Source organism: Orbicella faveolata, unplaced genomic scaffold (genome assembly GCF_042242905.1).
Source record: "Orbicella faveolata isolate gen_17 unplaced genomic scaffold, um_ofav_v1 contig_47, whole genome shotgun sequence".
NCBI classification, from domain to species: domain Eukaryota; kingdom Metazoa; phylum Cnidaria; class Anthozoa; order Scleractinia; family Merulinidae; genus Orbicella; species Orbicella faveolata.
Window position 1 is genome coordinate 26,307,539 of NW_028301577.1, and position 19,419 is coordinate 26,326,957.

Here is a 19,419-nt window from a genome sequence, read left to right on the forward strand (position 1 = left end):
AAAAGAAGAATAAGAGAGCAATTATGTATGTCTACTGGTCCCAGGGGTTTCCATTTAATTAACAACCTTCTTTCTGCCACTGAGGCACCGTGATTGCAGTTTGCTCAGCTCCGGTTCTTCGCTTCGTTTTCCCCGCCACGCGGCTCACATGAGAAATAGAAATGGAAAACCACGCAAACTAGGGTATGTATATTGTATCTCGCACTCGTCCGACGCTACGTGTATATATTTAAAACAAACACAGAAATTAGCAAATGGTGCTAAAAGAGCATGTTAGACAAGGGAAACACGTGATTGTGTTCGCTTACCCTTGCCTGTCCACAACCCCCCCCCCCCACCCCCCACAGCCGCATGCCTGCCCCAACTCTAAACTAGCAGTTTACTTTCGTTGAAAGTATCTTATACTGAAATGACAATAAAAGTGACCATTTCATATCGGTTTATTTTCCTTATCTCAAAACTGAAGTAATCATAAGTTTACTGTGAAAAACAATCGAAGATAACAATTTGTTTGGCCAAAATCGTCGAAACTTTTACTCGTCATTGTAAACTTGTGTTTGTGGCGGCCCTCTGTTGTTCTTGAATGATGCATTCCAAAAACACTTCAACACGTTCAAACTTACAATCGAAACCTTCTAGGACAGGAATTTTCGTCAAAACTTCATTCGCGAGAAAAAAAAAAATTAAACAAAAATCAGCATAGTTTTTAGTTAAACACAACTGTAACCATAAGCTGGTACGAAATTGTAGCTTCAAATTTAAACCCTGTTTGATATGGATAAGGATTTAACTTCTTTCGAAAGTTCTGAATACAAAACATTCTTCCGAAAATATAAAGAAATAAAAATTGAAATAAATAACGAAGTGTCGCTCCATCTACATGCTGAAAGAAGCGTACAGTATTTTAAATTACACAACTGAAGAAACCGTTCCGGCAACGGTAAATGTCTCAGAGCGGAGTACGTTTTCTGAGGTGATTCTTGACCACTCCAATGTCCTTTAACACCTCTTGGAGCCGGTTTTCAAGATATGCCTGGCGAGGAAAAGGGAAACAGAAGGTTACGGGACGAAATTGTACAATTTATCACAGAAACCACTTTGCGCACGCTGTTGGCAGGTTGAATATTCCTGAGCGGAGAACGCAACAATAGCGCGCGACTCACCGCGAGTATCGTGGGCGACGCGGGGATCATTCGCGGGACACTCGCACCTAACCATTCGCTCAGATCAAGCAGACAGTTAAGAAATAGCAGGACAGCTCGCTTCTAAAGCGTGCGTTCCCTACAGTCTACACCATTATCAAAATATGGATGTAATATGCGCCTTAATACTGCTACAATATTCTGGAAATTTCGGCCCTGCTTTAAAGTTTTGAATCACCCCCAGAGCGTTTTTGCACCGTCGTCTGTTCACAAATGGTTATTCTTCAAGTTATCCAATACAGCCATGCTTTGCCCTTGACTTCCGGTAGGGCATTGTTTTGCGAGTTCTTTTGTTCAATTGAGATAAAAAATTTGCGCGAAATTCCTGTCGACCTTCGTGTGTGTTCCTATTCGGCTGACAGGCCCGTCCAGCGGTGAAGAATAGGCCAATTTCGATATGTTAAAATTCAGCCTAACACAACAGACCTCAGCACGAGGTTCTGGGGAATAAACCCCACAAACTGTCTAGTTATTCCCCAGCGCCTCGTACTGAGGTCTATTGTTTTTAGGCTAAATTTTGGTCTATTGCAGAAGTGATTTTTTTTTTCTAAACATTACATACTTCCAAATCACAAATGGAGTAATTTATTCCATAATCCAGCTGGAGGGATGTGAACAGATAAGAAACAGACGGGAAGGAAGGGAACACATCTTTCATTTAGGGTCACGTAGTGGGCGTCATAATTTAATTTTTGACAAAGAATTCCTTTGCTATCAGCGCCATCTACACTCCAGACACAGAAATGCACGGAAGAGCTTATAGTGCGATCTAAATGTCCCTTTCATCATACATCACAGTAAAACAAATATTCCGATCATAATTCAAGCTTCATGACTTCATTTCACAACAAAGTATGACAGAATTAGCAATTGAAACACTTGACTGTGTGAGTCTTTGTTATCATGGTGCAATGATGGACACTTTCCATGATGTTAAATGAAGCGTGTCATTGGATGCGGACTCTAATATGTTACGATTTCGCGCGCTTTGCTGCCAATGACGTCAAAGGCCGACAAGTTGCCAATGGATACGGAGCCAGTTGATCGTGACAACAAGACGATTTTTATGTTAAAATTTGGTGACCAAACTTTCGCCCCGCCTTACTCAACTGATAATCGTAGTATGTGCGTGATATCAGGTCTTAATGCCAGCAGGCTGGCTCCAAAATTACTTTAACACCATCCAGACACCAAATACATTCGAAAACAGAAATGTCATACGCTACAATCTAAGAAGATTCACAAGAATACTACGATTATCAGTTGAGTAAGGCGGGACAAAAGTTTGGTCACCAAGTTTTAACGTAAAAATCGTGTTGTTGTCATGAGCAACTGACTCTGTATCCATTGGCAACTTGTCGGCTTTTAACGTCATCGGCAGCAAAGCGCGCGAAATTGTAGGAGACGCGACAGGCGACGCACGGCTGTTGATATTGTTACCAACGGAAACGAGGCAAGTTGCCCGTAACAACACCATAATTTTAAGGCTAAAACTTCGTAACCAAACTTCCCTCGTACCTTACTCAACTGATAATCGTAGTATTTTCAGTCAAAAATCGGCAGAAAAATAATAATATTCAGCCTCGGCCAGAAAAACAACATTCCTATAAAAAAGGAGTGTATACTGGTTTTGAGTGTTGTTCCTTATCTGAACGATTAGTCACGGAAGCTCAAGAGGTAACACACACCCGTGCAGGGCAGAGAGGGGAGGAGAAGGGGGAGAGGGAGGGAGGGAGGGGGTAGAAGAACAACACGTTCTGGCAACCTCGAAAGCGAGACTAAAGACTTATGACGAGAGAACGTTTGCTGTGGCGGCACCAGGACTATGAATATCGATCGCACTCGAACTAAGATCTAGTTCTTCAATTGACAGTTTTAAACAAGCTTTTTAACTCTTTAAATTTTTAGATGATAAGTATGTTTAAATATCTTAGAATTTTAACTAAATCTATTCCTGTCTATTATTTTTTTTCCCCTTCAACCCCCTTTCTTTTAGCTTTTTAATAACCTTTAATGTAAAGCGCCATGGACAATTAGAGGATTTCGCGCTAAAAAATATTTTGATATATCATTATCATTATCATTATCACTATCACTATCACTATCACTATCACTATCACTATCACTATCACTATCACTATCACTATCACTATCACTATCACTATCACTATCACTATCACTATCACTATCACTATCACTATCACTATCACTATCACTATCACTATCACTATCACTATCACTATCACTATCACTATCACTATCACTATCACTATCACTATCACTATCACTATCACTATCACTATCACTATCACTATCACTATCACTATCACTATCACTATCACTATCACTATCATTATCATTATCATAAGAAGGACAGCCATCAGAACACAATGAATCAGGGAATCCCGATTTTTCGAGCCTCGTTATTAGGATAATTTTTTTCCGCATTGGCAGAAATTTAGCAGCAAATTTATCCGCAATTTTTCGAATGCTCGTACTTTCGAAACAATTTTCGTGACGAGGAAAAGGTGGTTGTTGTTCATCGTGGTAGATGCAATAATAAAATGTATTATCGTTTGTCACACGATGTAGTCACTTTAGATGTAGATCGCGACGTTTCGACTGCTTACTGCTAGTCTTCTTCAGGCGATAAGGTCGACTGTTTGCACGGTATCATTTACATCACAAAGGTCAGCTGTGATTGGTGCATTTCGATCCTCCTATTGTTCCATTGTTCCGACGAGTAGCTGTTCCCTCAGTGGTCCGCTGCTGTACCGTTCTCCTGTTGTTGTGTATTTTGATCGTGGGCATCCATGCTTCAGGAATTTCAATTCCACTATCCCTGTTGATATTATTAGGGTGAAGTCTTATGTGAATAGCTTCCTTGATCCTACGTGTGTACCAGTGAGGATCTCGATCAATAAACTTGACCTCATTCCAGATAGGATAGTGGCCGGTCTCGTGGGTGTGTTCAGAAACGGCGGAGGTCTGGGTACGGGCGAGTCATATATCACTGTCGTGTTCTTTGATCCTCTCCTGCATAGATCTCCCTGTTTCTCCAATGTAGACTTTGCCGCACTCACAGGGAATCCTGTAGACAACACCATCTTGTTTAGCCGGGTTGACAGTGTCCTTTGGTCGCACTAAGTGTGACCGAAGTGTCGTGTCGGACTTGAAGACGGTGCGAATGCCTTGCTGTTCTAGGCAGCGGCGGAGAGACTCCGAAACTCCTTGGACATAAGGTAAAACGGCGGTGGATTTAAATTCCGCGACGGGCTCTCTTCTTTGGGTTGTTCGTGCCTTTGTGATCTTCTGTACAAACGAGGACGGATATCCGTTAGAAACAAGTACAGATGACAGATGTTTCTTCTCTCCAGCGATTACTGATGGTTTGGTCACGAGACGTTTAGCCCGGTCGTACAGACACTTCACAATGCCGCGCTTTACTGACTGAGGGTGGTGTGAATCATACGCTAGGTACTGATCAGTATGTGTTGGCTTCCTGTAGACACTGGTGTTAAGGCGGCCATCAGGTTCTCTATAAACTGACGTGTCGAGAAAGGCGATCTTGCTGTTATTCTCCATCTCCACGGTGAAACGGATTGATGGTTGTTGACTGTTTAGCTGTTGCAGGAACTCGTCAACTCTGTCCCGATCCAGGATGGTGAAAGTATCATCTACGTAGCGTTTCCAGGTCTTAGGCTTGCAAGGTGCGGACTCTATTGCTTGTTCTTCAAATATCTCCATGTAGAGATTAGCAATAACCGCTGATACAGGGCTCCCCATGGCTGCGCCGTCTCGTTGTTCGTAAATCGATCCGTTGTACTGGAAGTACGTAGATCTTAATACGAAATCCAAGAGGTCCGCGATTTGAACTGGTGTAAGTGTCGTGCGGTCAGGCGGGTTTGAAAAACCGGGATTACACGGACGTATATCACATAGACGGTTACCTGTGAGTCAGAGGGTGTTTTTTAAGGTATTTCTAAACAAAATAGACTGAAAACAGCAAATTTACCCGGGATTTGATTAATAGGCATTTCCAAAGAGAAAGAATACTCCCAAGAAGTTTGAATAGGGCTTTAAAACCAAAATCTTCAAAAATGTCCATTTAAGGGTGTTCCCGGCTGACGGGCATATCGTCACTGCGCAACCTCGTTCCCAGGGTCTCTGATTTTTCCGCCCTCCTCTCTCCGGGAGAGCGATAAGATGAGAGACCCTGGGAACGAAGTTGGTCATTACGAACTTAATTTCTTCAATACCTTGTCCTCTTTTGACCGTTTCGACATTTTTTGTCCACTTGGAATTCGGCTCAGAGTAGATTCAAGCTGCAATAGCAAGGGGAAAAAAGAGGTGTAAGGTAACAAAAAATAGAAATCGTGCAAAGTCAAAAGAACTGCTAAAGTTTAATTTTCGTTAACAAATGCCCTCATCAATTGTTGACCGTCTCTTGAAGTTCTCTCCATTTGAACAGTGACTTCAGAAAACATTTTCTCATTATTTTCCTTGTTAAAGCTCACTTCTCAGAGACACAAAAAGTTAACAATCTTACCATGTACTGTGGAGGGGAAAAATTATAATGACGTATTGTACTTCTAAAAGGAGCACAATTTCAAAATAATAGTTTACTAAGATAAAAAACACTAAAGAGGTATATAATAATAAACAATAAAGAAACAAGGATGGTTAAGGATGGAGAAGATTGACACGGATTACAAACTTCGCACTTCAAAAATTTGGGCTAAACTTTTCAAGATGTGCAAACCGTGACGTAGCTCCTTAACAAAAAGCACTCGCAATCAGGCTCCTTTACCCATTTTCTTTCTTCATTGAGTATTGAAAGTTTCCTTTCCATGAGCAGGATACCGTGTTGATCAGTTTCCTCTTCCCTGTTCTTGTTGACCGGCTACAAAATAATTCCACACACAATATAATCAGGAACCCTTAACTCTAAAAACTCATTGAGGGCCTGCTAAACCCAGCCGCGTTTGTTAAGCCGTCTGAATTTCACTTCGACCGTACAATTTTCAAAGTAGCATCGTTAAGGAAAATAATCTTCCATCGATCATGTGAGAGCAGGGAAAGTTATAGTAACAGTAAGCAAGAAATTATTTGTCCTTTTGTGGAGGATTTTCACAGCATATTTCGGATTTTGTGTGAAGTCGTAGAGAAATTTGATGTCTTGGAGGGAAGGTATACGAAACGGCTTCAGCAACGGGGACGACAACCCCGAGGAAAACACCATGTAAAAAAATGAATTTGTATTTTACCTTCGAATTTCGCCATTATCTAGACCTGATCAGTGGGCCTGTCGGGCTCAAAACTTACTCAAGCCAAAAGCGTAATGCCAGCGGTCAGTTCCAAATGCAAATAGAATTTAAAGTTTAACTTTCATTAGTAGGATTACCTGACCACCTTTAGCACCGAAGTCCTTCTCAGCGACGTTGTACATTGCTGTGGATATTACCAAAATAAAAAAGTTTCTTTTTTAGTCAGTATAAGCGTCATATTAGCGGCGCATTTGATTAACTCTGTAATTGCTTGAAAAAGAGACGTGCGCGCTCTATCCAATGAGAGTTAACACGCTGCTTTTTAAACCAATCAGAAGCAAACCAAAATCAACCGTGACCTAACGCGTGTTTCACCGTACTTCTCTCGCTTGGAACTGGTTACATGTTTTCCCGCGCTTGGCACTGGTTACGTGCTTTCCCGCACTTGGCCGGCACGGTCAGCTTTTTCCCGCTATTTATTTTAGCATATCTTAAAACACAATTTTATCTCGTTTACATATAGATATAAATTCTTAGATATCTTTTAATCTTTTTACAATTGTAAATTTAGTTAGCATCGGGCAGGCGAAGAGCCACCCTGTGGATATACTGCCCGAAATGCCATTATTATTATTATTATTATTATTATTATTATTATTATTATTATTATTATTATTATTATTATTAGTATTATTTGCATTGAACCATTGGTTACATGTTTTCCCGCGCTTGGCACTGACTGTCTGTCTTTGCCGTGCCAAATTCTCAATCGAAAAATGTTTTCTTTAACATTTGCTTTTCAAAATTAAGTGAACCTCAGAACTGAATGATGGTTCCTGCTGTAATATAATGAGTACCAATATAAAAACGACTAACCACTTTGTTTTGGCTTCGATTTTTTCGGTTCAGTTCGACTACTCTCCCAGTCATCTACAGCCAACAGCCTTCCATCTTTTCCGTCTCGCACTGCATTGAACGTTGAGTCACGAATACCACTAGCAGAGTCATCGTTTGCCGTTACAAAGCTCGCTTCTGTTTGTGCAGGTTCGCCGTAAAGGCGCCGTGTTCTTCCCGTGTGTGTACGGATCATCTCCTCACCAGACTTGCTGTCTTCGAACACGACATCAAACCTTCAAGATTAATCAAAGGCTCCTTTGAGCTACCTCATGGTATTATGTATCTATTTTTAGTGCTCTCGTTGGCCTCCTTCGGTTGCCCCCTGTAATGTGTTTCTGTGAAATTCCGCCTGTCCTACCCCCTCAATATTATTTGCACTGAAACCTAGGAGGGGAGGTGCTGGGAAACGCATTTGATCAATGGAGGTTTTGCACGGCAGCCATGTTGCATGGCAGGAACAAGGAAAATGTTTTGCATCAGAAAGAACATTTTTTCCCATAGGAAAAAGAATCTATTGTTCCCGCCATGCAACATGGCTGCCGTGCAAAACCTCTATTGTCTAACAGAATGGAGTGAGTGAGTGAATGAATTTGAGGTCCATTTCTAAACCTCATAACATGGCTTACGTCATACCATGAGGTACGAAGCAGTTGCATGCCAGATAAAGGGAATCCCAAACACCTGATTCGAATTTGCTACAACACAGAAAAAAACCAAAAACTTATCGACAGGATTTTGACATCTGAGATTTAATGGGGTTGAAACTCATCAAATATCAGATGCCAGGGTCCTTTTGATTATAAACCCTTCATTGTAGAGCTTGGCTTTTATTTCATGTTGTTTAGAGTATTGCCATAAAGCGCTAACCAAGCCTCTCGATTGTCACTCCTTTATAGATCCTTATCTCAGCAGCTGCCCTAACTAGAGGCTAGGCCAGGTGCGGTGAAGCCAGGTTAGAGCAATTTTGATCTAGAAGTTGTTCATTAGAAGTTGTGATTTCCTTGGTTCGTTGGTTAGGCGGGGGGGGGGAGGAGGGGGGGTAATCAGCAACGTAAAATAGCTCTTGTTTACATTTATTCCGCTTAGCGACTGTAGAACTTATTTCATGTTTAATATCATTAAATTCAGAGATTTTGTTATGCCGTATTCTCGGTGTTTCTTATAGACACGTCAAAACATTTCAAACGCAACATATCTTCCAAATTGAAACACAAAATCAACTGTTTAGGTAATTGGCTTTAGAACGAACGGCTTTTCAAATGACTTCTTTCAAATAAACTAACTTTATGGTTGATTTGGTTTCCATCTACTCAGTTCTATAATTTGTACAAATAATTTCGGACCGCTTGTTCTATGGAATCAAACCAAAAGTTTTTCCTCTTTCTGGGTAAAAAGAATCGATCAAGCTGGCTCAGAAATTTTCTGTAAAACAAGAAATTTTCCATATTCTAACGTAACCTCATTTCTGATATTAATGAAAAGTTTGCTGTGTATTTGCTATCTACCTGCTTTTATTTCACACAATTAATAAGGTCTTGATTATAAGGGCATGAAAAGTAATATCGTTAGAATCTTTCTTGATTTGCTTAGCTTACCTAAGTCAAACTGAACTGCCAAAAGGCTTAATTGCCTCACGCAAGCCTCACACAAAGCACAATGACTGTCCTTATGTTGATAGCTTTTGAGTCCTGCGATTTATTCCAATGACTCAGCAGCACCATTAAATACCAAATTAATTGATTAGTGATAGTTTGGTCCACTTCATTGATATACAAAATGGTCTCGAAAGAGAGCAGGGCATCTCTTCAGGGAACCCCCTTCCCCTATACGATAAACATAAAGGGGCAAAATGTCCTAACCTGGTCATGAGATCTGTTTTCTTAACAACCATTCCTGTTGGTGTGCTGTAAGTGCCTAGTTGGCCCTGGTCTGGGCTGCCCTTGGTCTCAAGAGTTTTTCCCTGGTTCCATTTCCCTTGACTGACTGGTGTTGAGGTCTTGGCAGCACTTGAACAGAGAAAAGTGAAACACACTTACTATGAGCTATGATCCTTGTTGTTACTATGACGTTTGATTAGTTGGGACACTTCGCTCATATTCGCACCAAATCCTCCCCCCTTAATTTTGAATAAAACCCTTTCTTGTGACAAGTTGTTCATAAAAGCAACGCCATCAAAATCACTACCAGCATTTACTAGTCTTAGCCATCTGTGGGTTTACGTTCTTTTACAAGTTTAATTTGTTTGATAAAAGAACACCATGTTTTCAAACCAAGGCCAGACTAAGACTAAATTATGTTCTACTTTTCTGATGAATTAATTCTGTAAATGCACGATATGGAATTTCAGAGGCGTGCCATTAATGTGACCAGGAAATCAATGAAAGACATTACAAATCCATGTTGTTACTGAGTATGTTGGTAGACATCTTTTCATAATGAATTATGAAGTTTTGAGCAGTGCTATTTTCCAGATGATTTTCTGAGGGCAGGGCATTCACCTTCTTTTTTTGCTTTCCCAAGAGCATTTGACCCACTTATTTGTCCCCAACCCAGTGAATTTGGTATTCTTTTTCTTTTTCTTTTTTTTAAGAAAAAAGCTAATGCCATGGGGTTAGCTGGGGGTGGAGGGCAATGGGCACTACTGAAATTGACTGAGTGATGCCTTAGAGCTAGATCAAAAATGAAAAGAGAAAATACAAAATATCCAGTTTGGGTAAATTTCAGACAACCCAACCTCAATTTATACACGTTAACAAGGTTCCTGTAAAAAAGGTGTTTTGAATTTCTTTGAGGTACGGGGAGAAACTAACATTTTCTCACTCACGCTTGCATGATCATTAGCCATTCTGTGGTCAACTTACCCACTGGCTAACAAATCCTGTCTCCTTCCTGATGATGTCAATGCTTTTGTCACATCTGGTGCTCCTGGTGCGGCAGAAGACAACCACCTCCTGGGTGCAGCTAGCGTACTGTCAGGCTGTTGACAGCTTGCTACCTCAGAGCTCAGAGTGTCTCTCCCAGACTCCACCACCTTACAAGGCACAGACTGATATTGAGGCTGGTAACCTTGTTTTTTAACTGGAGTGGATTGGTCCCATGTTTTTCGACCAGTGAATGGCTTGTTTTTACTGGTGGGCTGTTCTGTACTGCTGTGTTTTTATCAAAAGTACAATGTATATCATAAAGATCAATTGTTATCAGCTTTAAAACACATACATACATATACATGGCAGTACACAAAATTAATTTTAAACACCACAACATTACAGTGCCCTAAAACCAAAACCAAAGTAATCAACTTTTCCAATCACACAGGACACAGACAATCCAATGAACCAATCAAAACTCAAAGTAAATACAGGTAGCTGACGTGAAGCATGGGAAAATGTGGGCAAGTGTACATCTGATTGGATGAAAAGTGGCACAAGTCACTTAGCCCAGTAATGAAAACCAACGCTAATGCGAACAGGTTGCAATGCTGTTGAGTGAAAACCTCCCTATTTTTAAGGCGCAGTCTGTAATTTATAGATCTCCAAGTACATTTTGGCATTTTCAGTAACCGCACATTGGGTGGTGATTTTTAAAAGGAACTGTTTTCTGTAATCTATCTCTTGAAATGTGCAATTTGATTGCTGGTAATATTATGCATTTGATGCCAATTGCCAAACATTTACTCAAACAGAAGAAGTTCATGGGTAACCTGAGAAATATAGGAGTGTGTGAAATAGAGCACTGATTATAGAGGGTGAGTCTAAACTAAGATGATGAACTTTGGGCCAGGTCTGAAAAAGAGTCAGTTAACATATTTTGGTCTGGAATAGAGTGCCACACACCCTTGCTCAAATTTCCAGGAATGCCATCTCCAGGAGGTAGAACCTTAGATCATGTATTTGTCAACAACAGCTCTATCACATCATCAGTATTTTTTGTATATTACTGCTGGTAAGATTCCCTGCTAATGCATAATACTGGCTCAAAATGTACTTGGAAGCAAAAAGATCATGCAAATTGAAGATACAGATCTACACTAACCTATTATCTTGGATGAGATCTTCTTTTGCAGACTGTTCTAACATTTTATTTCTGGAAACAAGTTTGGAAATGGTCCTGCAGAAAAAAAGAATTAAAGGGAAGACTATCATCTGTGATTTTACAGAGGCAGCAAGATCCTGTAGGTAACACCCTCCCTCTTGAAGGCTTACCCCTAGATCTGTCTACAAACTTAAAAATATTTTAGCCTAGAAGACCCCTTCTCCATAAAATTTTTCTATTTATAACTTCCTCCCTTACAAGAAATTTTACTTTAAATATAATTATATCATAGGCTCATTAATGCATTGTAGGCTCACTCTCTGAGGCTTGACATTTCACTTTGCGACAACTCAAGCTTATCATGTATAGCCTTGGAAGCTTTCTGCAAAAACAAATCAACAATATGTCACAAATCAACAAAAATTATCTACTATCTTAGCACTTGAGCTAAATGGCATTTGATACGGTGTATTTTTTTTCCTCAGCTGGCTTATTTACATGGCATGGCTGATCTCGGGAGATTAACTTGGGAATACCAAGAACAAAACCAAGGAGACCAGCAGATTTCAAATCCAGCACCTAATAGTGGAGCTCCGGCAGCCTGCCAAGCGGAGCCCCATACTCATATAGGAAAGAAAAGGAAACCCATGAGTTGATTTTCTCATGGTTATCACAGCTAGCAGTATTGCTCATGGGCACGTACGCACGACAGCGACAGCGACAACGACAGAGTCACACAACATGGCAGCGATACTCCAAATAATAGGTTGACAGAGACATGCAGCCTTGGTTTACTGAGTAGGCACTTCTTTGATATTGGACATCCATGTTATGATCAATTGACACCTGTCAAAACAAGGTATCTGCTGACCAGTATCACATGACCATATCGCGGGCTCAAGTTTACAGCTCATCAAGGTCACATGGTTTTTTGAAGTTGACCGCTGACCAAGGTCTGGTTTTCGATTGGATCGCGGACTCATGTCAGGTTAACTTGTTGAAAACAGGGCAGGATTGTTCGGAAGCCGGTTAACGCTAACCCAGGATTAAAAGTTAACCGAATTATAACTTTTTCTTCTATACAAATGTCTTTTGCTGCTTTGGTTTGTGTATATGGTGATTATTAAAACTCAAAACAGAAGGCCAAACTATATACAGAAAACCTCATCGCAAAGTTACAAAACTCAAATTAAAATTTTACCTTTTCCTGGGTTGGCTTAATCGAGCTCTGAACAACCTGGCCCAGGAGCTACACTTTTCGGCTAGCCTAAATCTATATATTTATATGACCATTTTGCCTTGCCTCCTCTCTTTCCAGTCACAATAAAAATAAATAAATAACACTTGTCACTACTGACAAAAGCTAACTAAAATAATAAAACTCACATTAGCATCCTGGTGATCCCTGGCTAACACATCATATTCCACCAACATCTGGTGAAAAAAACAAATAGTAAGAACAACACGTATTATAATTAATACTAGGCAGCATGCCTGTAATTCTAATAATCTTGATAGTAGTAATGCACATGACATTTGGGACTTACCAAAATTTTTTGAAACCATGGAGATCACAGTCAGAATTTGATGTTTTTGTTTTGAAGTCCTACTACTCCATACCAATGAGTTCGAAAGCTCATATGTTAGCATTTTACAATTTGTCACCCATGATTTTAAAACCGTACAGTGCTGCACATCAAAGAAGGGAACAGTTTTTCAGTCTGGTTGTACCCAGATTTGGACCTCTGGTTGCCTTAGTCATGACTCAGAAACATTTGTGCCTAAGCGCACTCTGTTCTTAAAATGTTGAAGTCTTAGAGTTTATATTTCAGCCTTCAATGTAAGTTATCATATTCGAAAGGTGGATAATGCTATCCATCAGATAAATCACTATCCAGCGGATAGCGTGGTTTGTTTTGTTAACACTTATCCACTGGATAGTGATTTATCTGGTGGATAGCATTATCCATCTTTCAAACAACTGGGACCCGATCCATAAGACACGAACAAGGAATTAAGGCAACCTCAAAATCTCACATGCTTTGCACAACATGGGCAACACTGATCATTAATTCAATCAAAAGTCAAATTTTAGGTCAAGTTTCATAAAAATTAATATTGATCTTCCATAGAAGCGAAGTCTGAAACATAGTTTGGCTATTAAGTTATTAACAAAGTGCAAGAATGAGTAGACGTAGTAATACAGAGGTGATGGTCATATGCTATACTCTGTTCAAAAAAACTGCTAGTGCACTAACTTAGCGATGAAAATTCTCACCCTTTGAAGGAGCTCCTTATCTCGTTTACTGTTCCCTTCAGCTTCTGCCTTTTCCTGCAAGTAACCCAGAATTATTTTTGCAATGTAGAGTCACCAGAATGATCTTCTGCTATGAATATTTGCAAGGCATGGATCAAGAGCAAATGGTGACTGATTTCCAAAACAACAAGTGCCAAAGGCACAAGCTTCTGGGGAGAGGAGGGCTCTGGGGTCATGCTCTCCCTCAAGTGCCCTTTCCTGGCTTTCCAAGTCATTCCGAAAAATGTGGCCAATTTAAAAAAAAAAACGATGGAAATGGCATGGATCCACACCTGACTGCATAACTATTAAGGAATGATTTTTGGACTCATTGTTTTTTTGTTGGCTATTCTGAAACTGCGTCAACATGTGCAAATTATCTTAAAAAGGTAAAGTCTGCATATGAGCCAAGAGGCCCATTAGGCCATAGCTTATCCCTGTTTCTGTAGCATGAAGCAACCCGGAGTAATACTCTCTACTTCCCCCTGGATGGGATGCTAGTCCATTATGGCCGATTTCGTGAAGTGTCTTGCCCAAGTACAAAACACAATGTATATTGTACCGGTATATCCGTATATTTAAAAGGGCCACAAGTTTATTTGTTGTGTAACTATTAGGTGTTACCCTCTATAAATAAAGACTGATTGATTGATTGAATGTCCCAAGCCAGGGCTCGAACCTAGACCACCCGCTCTGGAATTGAGCGCACTAACCATGAGGCCACCATGCCTCCACACAAATGACCTTAAGGGCCCATTAACCGATCTTTTCGAGCCGTTGCTAGGGAAAATTTATTCTCATATAACCTCGTCATTTTCAGTTAGTTCAGAGTTATTTTCATGAGTTTTAACTTTTTCATGATCAGCAACACTACTGATGACGTCATCAGGCCACGCCCATGGTCATGTGACTAATACTGAAAAAACACAAAGGCTCCCAGGCAAATTACTTTATCGGAATTTTTTTCATTGGTTAAATTTTTTAATTTAAATCCTCAATACGCCATGCATAGATTTCGTTTCATTTCCAAAAGGTCAGATTTTGAGAGAATTTCAAAATATCAAAAAATTTCGTAATTTTCTGAAAAAAGCATGATTTCGAAAACGGAATACATAGCTATGTTTCCAACGTTGGCTTTAATCGAAATCCGCCAAAAAAGGCCGGATTTAAGGAAAAACCGTGTTTCCTTTAGCATTTAAAGAAACCGGAAGTGCACCCGATTTATATTGGAAGTTACCCTATCAGCGCGTGCGCAATTGACACTACCAGCACACTTCGGTAAGATCAAACAAAGCCACACAGAGTTAGTTTTTCTCTTTCTATTGCTCTTGTTTTTCTGTCTTTCTTTTATTTTGTCTTCGCTTGTACTTTTTTTACTTTGCATTTTGTGAAACACAAAGAAAAACATCTAACATGTGAGCGAATTTGGAAGTTATTGAGTTATTTTTATTTTCTTTGCTCAGGCTGACATAAGTAACCGGAAGTGAAATTTCACCTCCTTAGCAATGCGCGCGAGCGCGCGCATAAATCGGTTAATGGACCCTTAAGTTTAAGTTTACTACACACTACCTTGATTGTTTTGTCCACAAATACCAACTGTTCCCTCATCTCATTCTCCAGCCTGGCGATCAACTCATCCTTCGCTATACTCATGGCCTTCAACTCATCATATTTCTGTTTAAGTTGAATGTTTCCCTTGTTCTGTGACTCAAGCTTCACAGCTAAGGTTTCCTTGATGTATAAATATTTAGCCAATTAATAGAAAATATTTAGACTTGCATAGGTACTCGATCCAAAAAGAAATAGTTTAAAAACATTGCTTCGACCATCCAACTAGGGAAGTTGTTTGACTTTTATTTTTTCTCTTTCTCATATTCTTTAACATATTTTCAGACAAAGGGAATAAAAATCAAACATGTTGACCGAAATTCAAAACCAGAAACAAAATAATCTCTAAGATAAATATCAACTTACACTAAGAGGACTTACCTTTTCTCTTTTGGATGTTGCCATAACTTCTTCAAAATCTCCAATTCTCCTACAAATTAACCAATTTGTTTTGATTTTAATAAAATAATAAATACCAACTGACAGTAATCCCTCACATTCTACACTCATCCAAATTTCAAAGATTCAATACCGATATTTTAACAATATCAATAACTTGTCCCAAAGGAAACAGTTAATTCAGTTTCTTCAGAATCTTGATGCTTTCCAAGGCTGAGCTGAGGGAGTCACATCCAGGCTGTGGTCTAAGAAAGACTACGAGTAGCCCAAAGGTTCATTAATTCACAGCCATGAAATCTTTGGTGCCCAGCAATCAGTAAGCTTATATGAAAAAAGTAAGTTTTTTATCTAGTCACCCAAAGGCGAAAGTTAGTCACCTATGGCACCTGGTTGCGTCTAGAGCACAGCCCTAGAGACAAAGACTCAAGGGAAACAAGATTAACTGGTTTTCCTGTTTGACCAGTCATTAACTTGTTCAGTATACAGCATAACAAACAAAAGGAAATTACTATATAAAGTCATCTAATAAATGACTTTGCTATCTTAGCTCCGTTTACAAAGCTGGTTTTTCAGTCAAGTAAACAATAATCTAACTACATGTATGTTCTAAAGATGGGCCGATGCCAAAAATCAGAATAGAATACTCTGTATAAAATTGACGCTATGCTAATAATAAAATCGAATCTCTCTCTAACTTACTTTTTGCTTTCCTCAAGAGCCTTTTGATACTGTGCAATCTGTGCCTCTAGCTTCTGATTATCTCCAACACAAGACTTGTATCTTTGTTCTAGAACTGATACTGACTCTTCTAATTGTTGGTTTCTAGCTGCAGTTTGCTGGTTAAGTTCTTCAAGCTGTTTACGAGCTGATAGAGCTTTCTCGCTACTCTCAGCAAATACCAGAACTTTAGCTTCAAGATCTTTGACATTTTCATGCAAATGAGATTTCTCACTTTCGTTGGCATTGGCTACCTGTTCCAGATATAGACAGCGCGCCTCAAGATCCTGGTTAATTTGTCTTAGCTGTCCGCAGTTGCTGTCAAGTTCATGATTTGCTTGTTCCAGCCTTGCTGATTTGTTTTTCATCTGCTCACAAACTTGTTCTAGAACATTACATCTAGCCTCTAATTTATGGTTGGCTGCTTCAAGCATTCTTACTGGTAGAGCATCTTGAAGGGCTTTTAGGCTACTTCCGACACTGCTGAGTTGTTCACAGATTTTTTCTACTTCAGTTTCAAAATAACTTGTTATATCCTTGAGTTGCCTACTGTGCTTCTCATTAAACTTTTGATGTCCACTAGAAATTACAAAACAGTTACATTGTCGCCAGAAAAAGTAGACTTGAGCAATAAAGTATATTGTAATGTATAAGCAAAGCTCCCTGAAGATTACACCCACTTCTAGTGTTAAGTATATAGGAGACATCTTTAGACATGCCATCTTTCCACAAGCTAAGTTAATAGCTGACAGACCATTTTGAAACTGTCCAGTCATTAGCAGAACAAATGACAAATAAATGATAATTACTGACCTCAAATGGGCGAAGACGATTGTGGACTTTGCCTGTTTCCTGATTTACGGATAATTCAAATGATTTTAGTGTAGTCGATTGGCTCTAAATAGTGACTTCTGGTAGAAATTGGCTGCTAGCACTTTTAATAATCACAAAGTGTAAACATTCAAAACAGTCAATTTTTTTCTCCCAGAATGACTTCTTGATGTCAAATAAATCCATATTTCATCACTAAAATTCAAGTTCCACCATTAAGAAGTTTTTGATATATACCAGGTTACATAGCATGTTGAAAGATGGCATCTCAAAAGATGTCGCCTATGCACATAGCACTGAAAGTGGGTATAATTACTACCATTAGAACCGTCTATGAACTGATGAAAACTGACATTGTGAAGGAAAGAAATCTGTTGAGCTTTTACTTCAGTACAGTATATTTTGAAAGGATTTGCACTTGACCATCTTACTGACCAATAGGAATGTGCTGTCCTAGCAAATTCCCATACCCACCCCAAGAAAGATCATTTTTTCAGACACATCCTTAGGGGAGGGGAAAGGGTGAGGTTCTAATGCCAAGAGTTACACAGAAAAGTAGGAAGCTTCACTGGAATTCCCTAAGGGATGGGAAGTCTTCCATAGGAGCCAGAGGTATCGATATTTCATGGAACCACATACCAAAGCATTGTAAAAAACCCAATAAATAATAATATTATGATGATGAATTGTGAAATATCAAACGAAAGCTTAACATTGAAAAACACAGCTCAGAATAGCCACCAGCACTTAATGAGTCAGCTGCAAAGTGTGGTACAACTGACATAGTCGAGATAAAACTCTCCACTCACCTCATTTGTAAGGGAGAGGAATTCCATCCTATAGTACCATTGAAAGTTTTGATTCCTACAGGTGAATCATTGTACACAGGCAAGGACATTCCAGGACTTGATGGATTCTTCATATCATTCTGATTTTTCAATGTACTTATAATCTCATCTAAAGTGTTTTGAGTTGGCTGTGCATGCAATTTCTGCTGAAGTTTTCCCACATTTTGCCGAGTTGCAACATCATTAGATTTGCCGCCTGCTTCTTTCTGGAAACCTATTTCTTCAGCTGAATCCACCTCGCTTATTGGCAGACCTGCACCCTCAGAGTGAAAACCTTGACCTTGAATCCTAGGGTATCTGCCATCATCTGATAAAGATGATGGTAAGGAGACTACGGATCCACTCCCATCAGAATCCAGCTGCGGTAACTGCTCTTCTTTTTTTAACACATCATTTTTAAACTTGGAACTTTGCATCACATTGAAGGCCACTTCTGAATAAGTGGGTCGAAGTTCTAATTTTTGTTGATGTCCAGAGTCCTTGTTAAAACCAAATTAATATGATTAATTTTTACTGCACAATTTTTCTGGCCCTGCTTGTTGCTCTTCGTCGTAAGGGCTTTCTACTTTGGCTTATCAGCTGGTGAATCCAATTTCTTTGCAAAAATTTCCAAACTGTTTTTGGAAGACTGCTAGACTTCAATGCTTGAAGTACTACTCCACTGTTTCAAAATTAAATGTAAACCACAACTCGGATCCTTTAAACTGTCTTCCACGGCAAGTCAGTTCCTTTCACTGAACTTCTTTTCAACGCTTGATTTAGTTTAAAGATAATCGAGAAACTCGGCGAGAAATAAGCTTAACATCGCAAACCTTCAGCGACTCTTCTCAGACAAAGACGATCCTGTCTTTCCGCATAGCAAAAGGAGACGAACCCATTATTGACGTAAACCTACTACGTGTTCATGAAATGACGTCGATAATTATAAGCTAACAGGATTCTGAAAACGTTCGATTCCTCCTGTATGACCTCACCTGAAAAATGCAGTTCTGTGTTCTGGTGCAAACTGGACTTTGATCTAGAGTAGAAAGTATCCTAAAACTAGAGAATCTACTCTACGAATCCTTACGGTAGTCTTTCCTTGTTTGGGAAGATGACACTGGGTCAGTCTGGCCAACACATCCTCCCCACTGTCCCCGTTTACCTTTGAAATAGGCCTTTTCACGCACTCTAGAGTTTTTTGTGGGCCTATTGCAAAATAATATACATCACTCGACCATAAGACTTCGCTTAGAAAGCAAATCATTGATGACTCAAACCTCTTGCAGACGGCAGCCATCTCGATGTTTTGCAGAGAGGAATGCGCATGCTACATAAGATTA

The 19,419-nt window shown here is 39.6% G+C and overlaps 1 protein-coding gene across 5 annotated transcripts; it reads right to left on the reverse strand.

Annotated features, from left to right (window-relative positions):
- Window positions 1-422: 422 nt before the first annotated feature.
- Window positions 423-19,407, reverse strand: LOC110068764 (uncharacterized). 5 transcript variants are annotated; one of them, XM_089279966.1, is made up of 16 exons: window positions 19,167-19,407; window positions 18,059-18,576; window positions 16,401-16,997; window positions 15,684-15,732; window positions 15,264-15,425; window positions 13,677-13,730; window positions 12,785-12,832; window positions 11,716-11,780; window positions 11,399-11,473; window positions 10,228-10,515; window positions 9,226-9,372; window positions 7,346-7,599; window positions 6,607-6,653; window positions 6,013-6,105; window positions 5,462-5,527; window positions 423-1,033 (listed from the first exon to the last, which is right to left on the reverse strand). In XM_089279966.1, the coding sequence occupies exons 1-16, from the start codon at window positions 19,374-19,376 to the stop codon at window positions 950-952; spliced, it is 2,757 nt and encodes a 918-aa protein (XP_089136092.1). In that variant the 5' UTR covers window positions 19,377-19,407; the 3' UTR covers window positions 423-949. The 5 variants fall into 5 exon arrangements, with proteins under 5 accessions (XP_089136092.1, XP_089136093.1, XP_089136091.1 ...); XM_089279967.1 differs by lacking the exon at window positions 423-1,033 and adding an exon at window positions 4,893-5,152 and having other exon boundaries at window positions 19,242-19,407; XM_089279965.1 differs by lacking the exon at window positions 423-1,033 and adding an exon at window positions 4,893-5,152 and having other exon boundaries at window positions 10,228-10,512.
- Window positions 19,408-19,419: the final 12 nt, after the last annotated feature.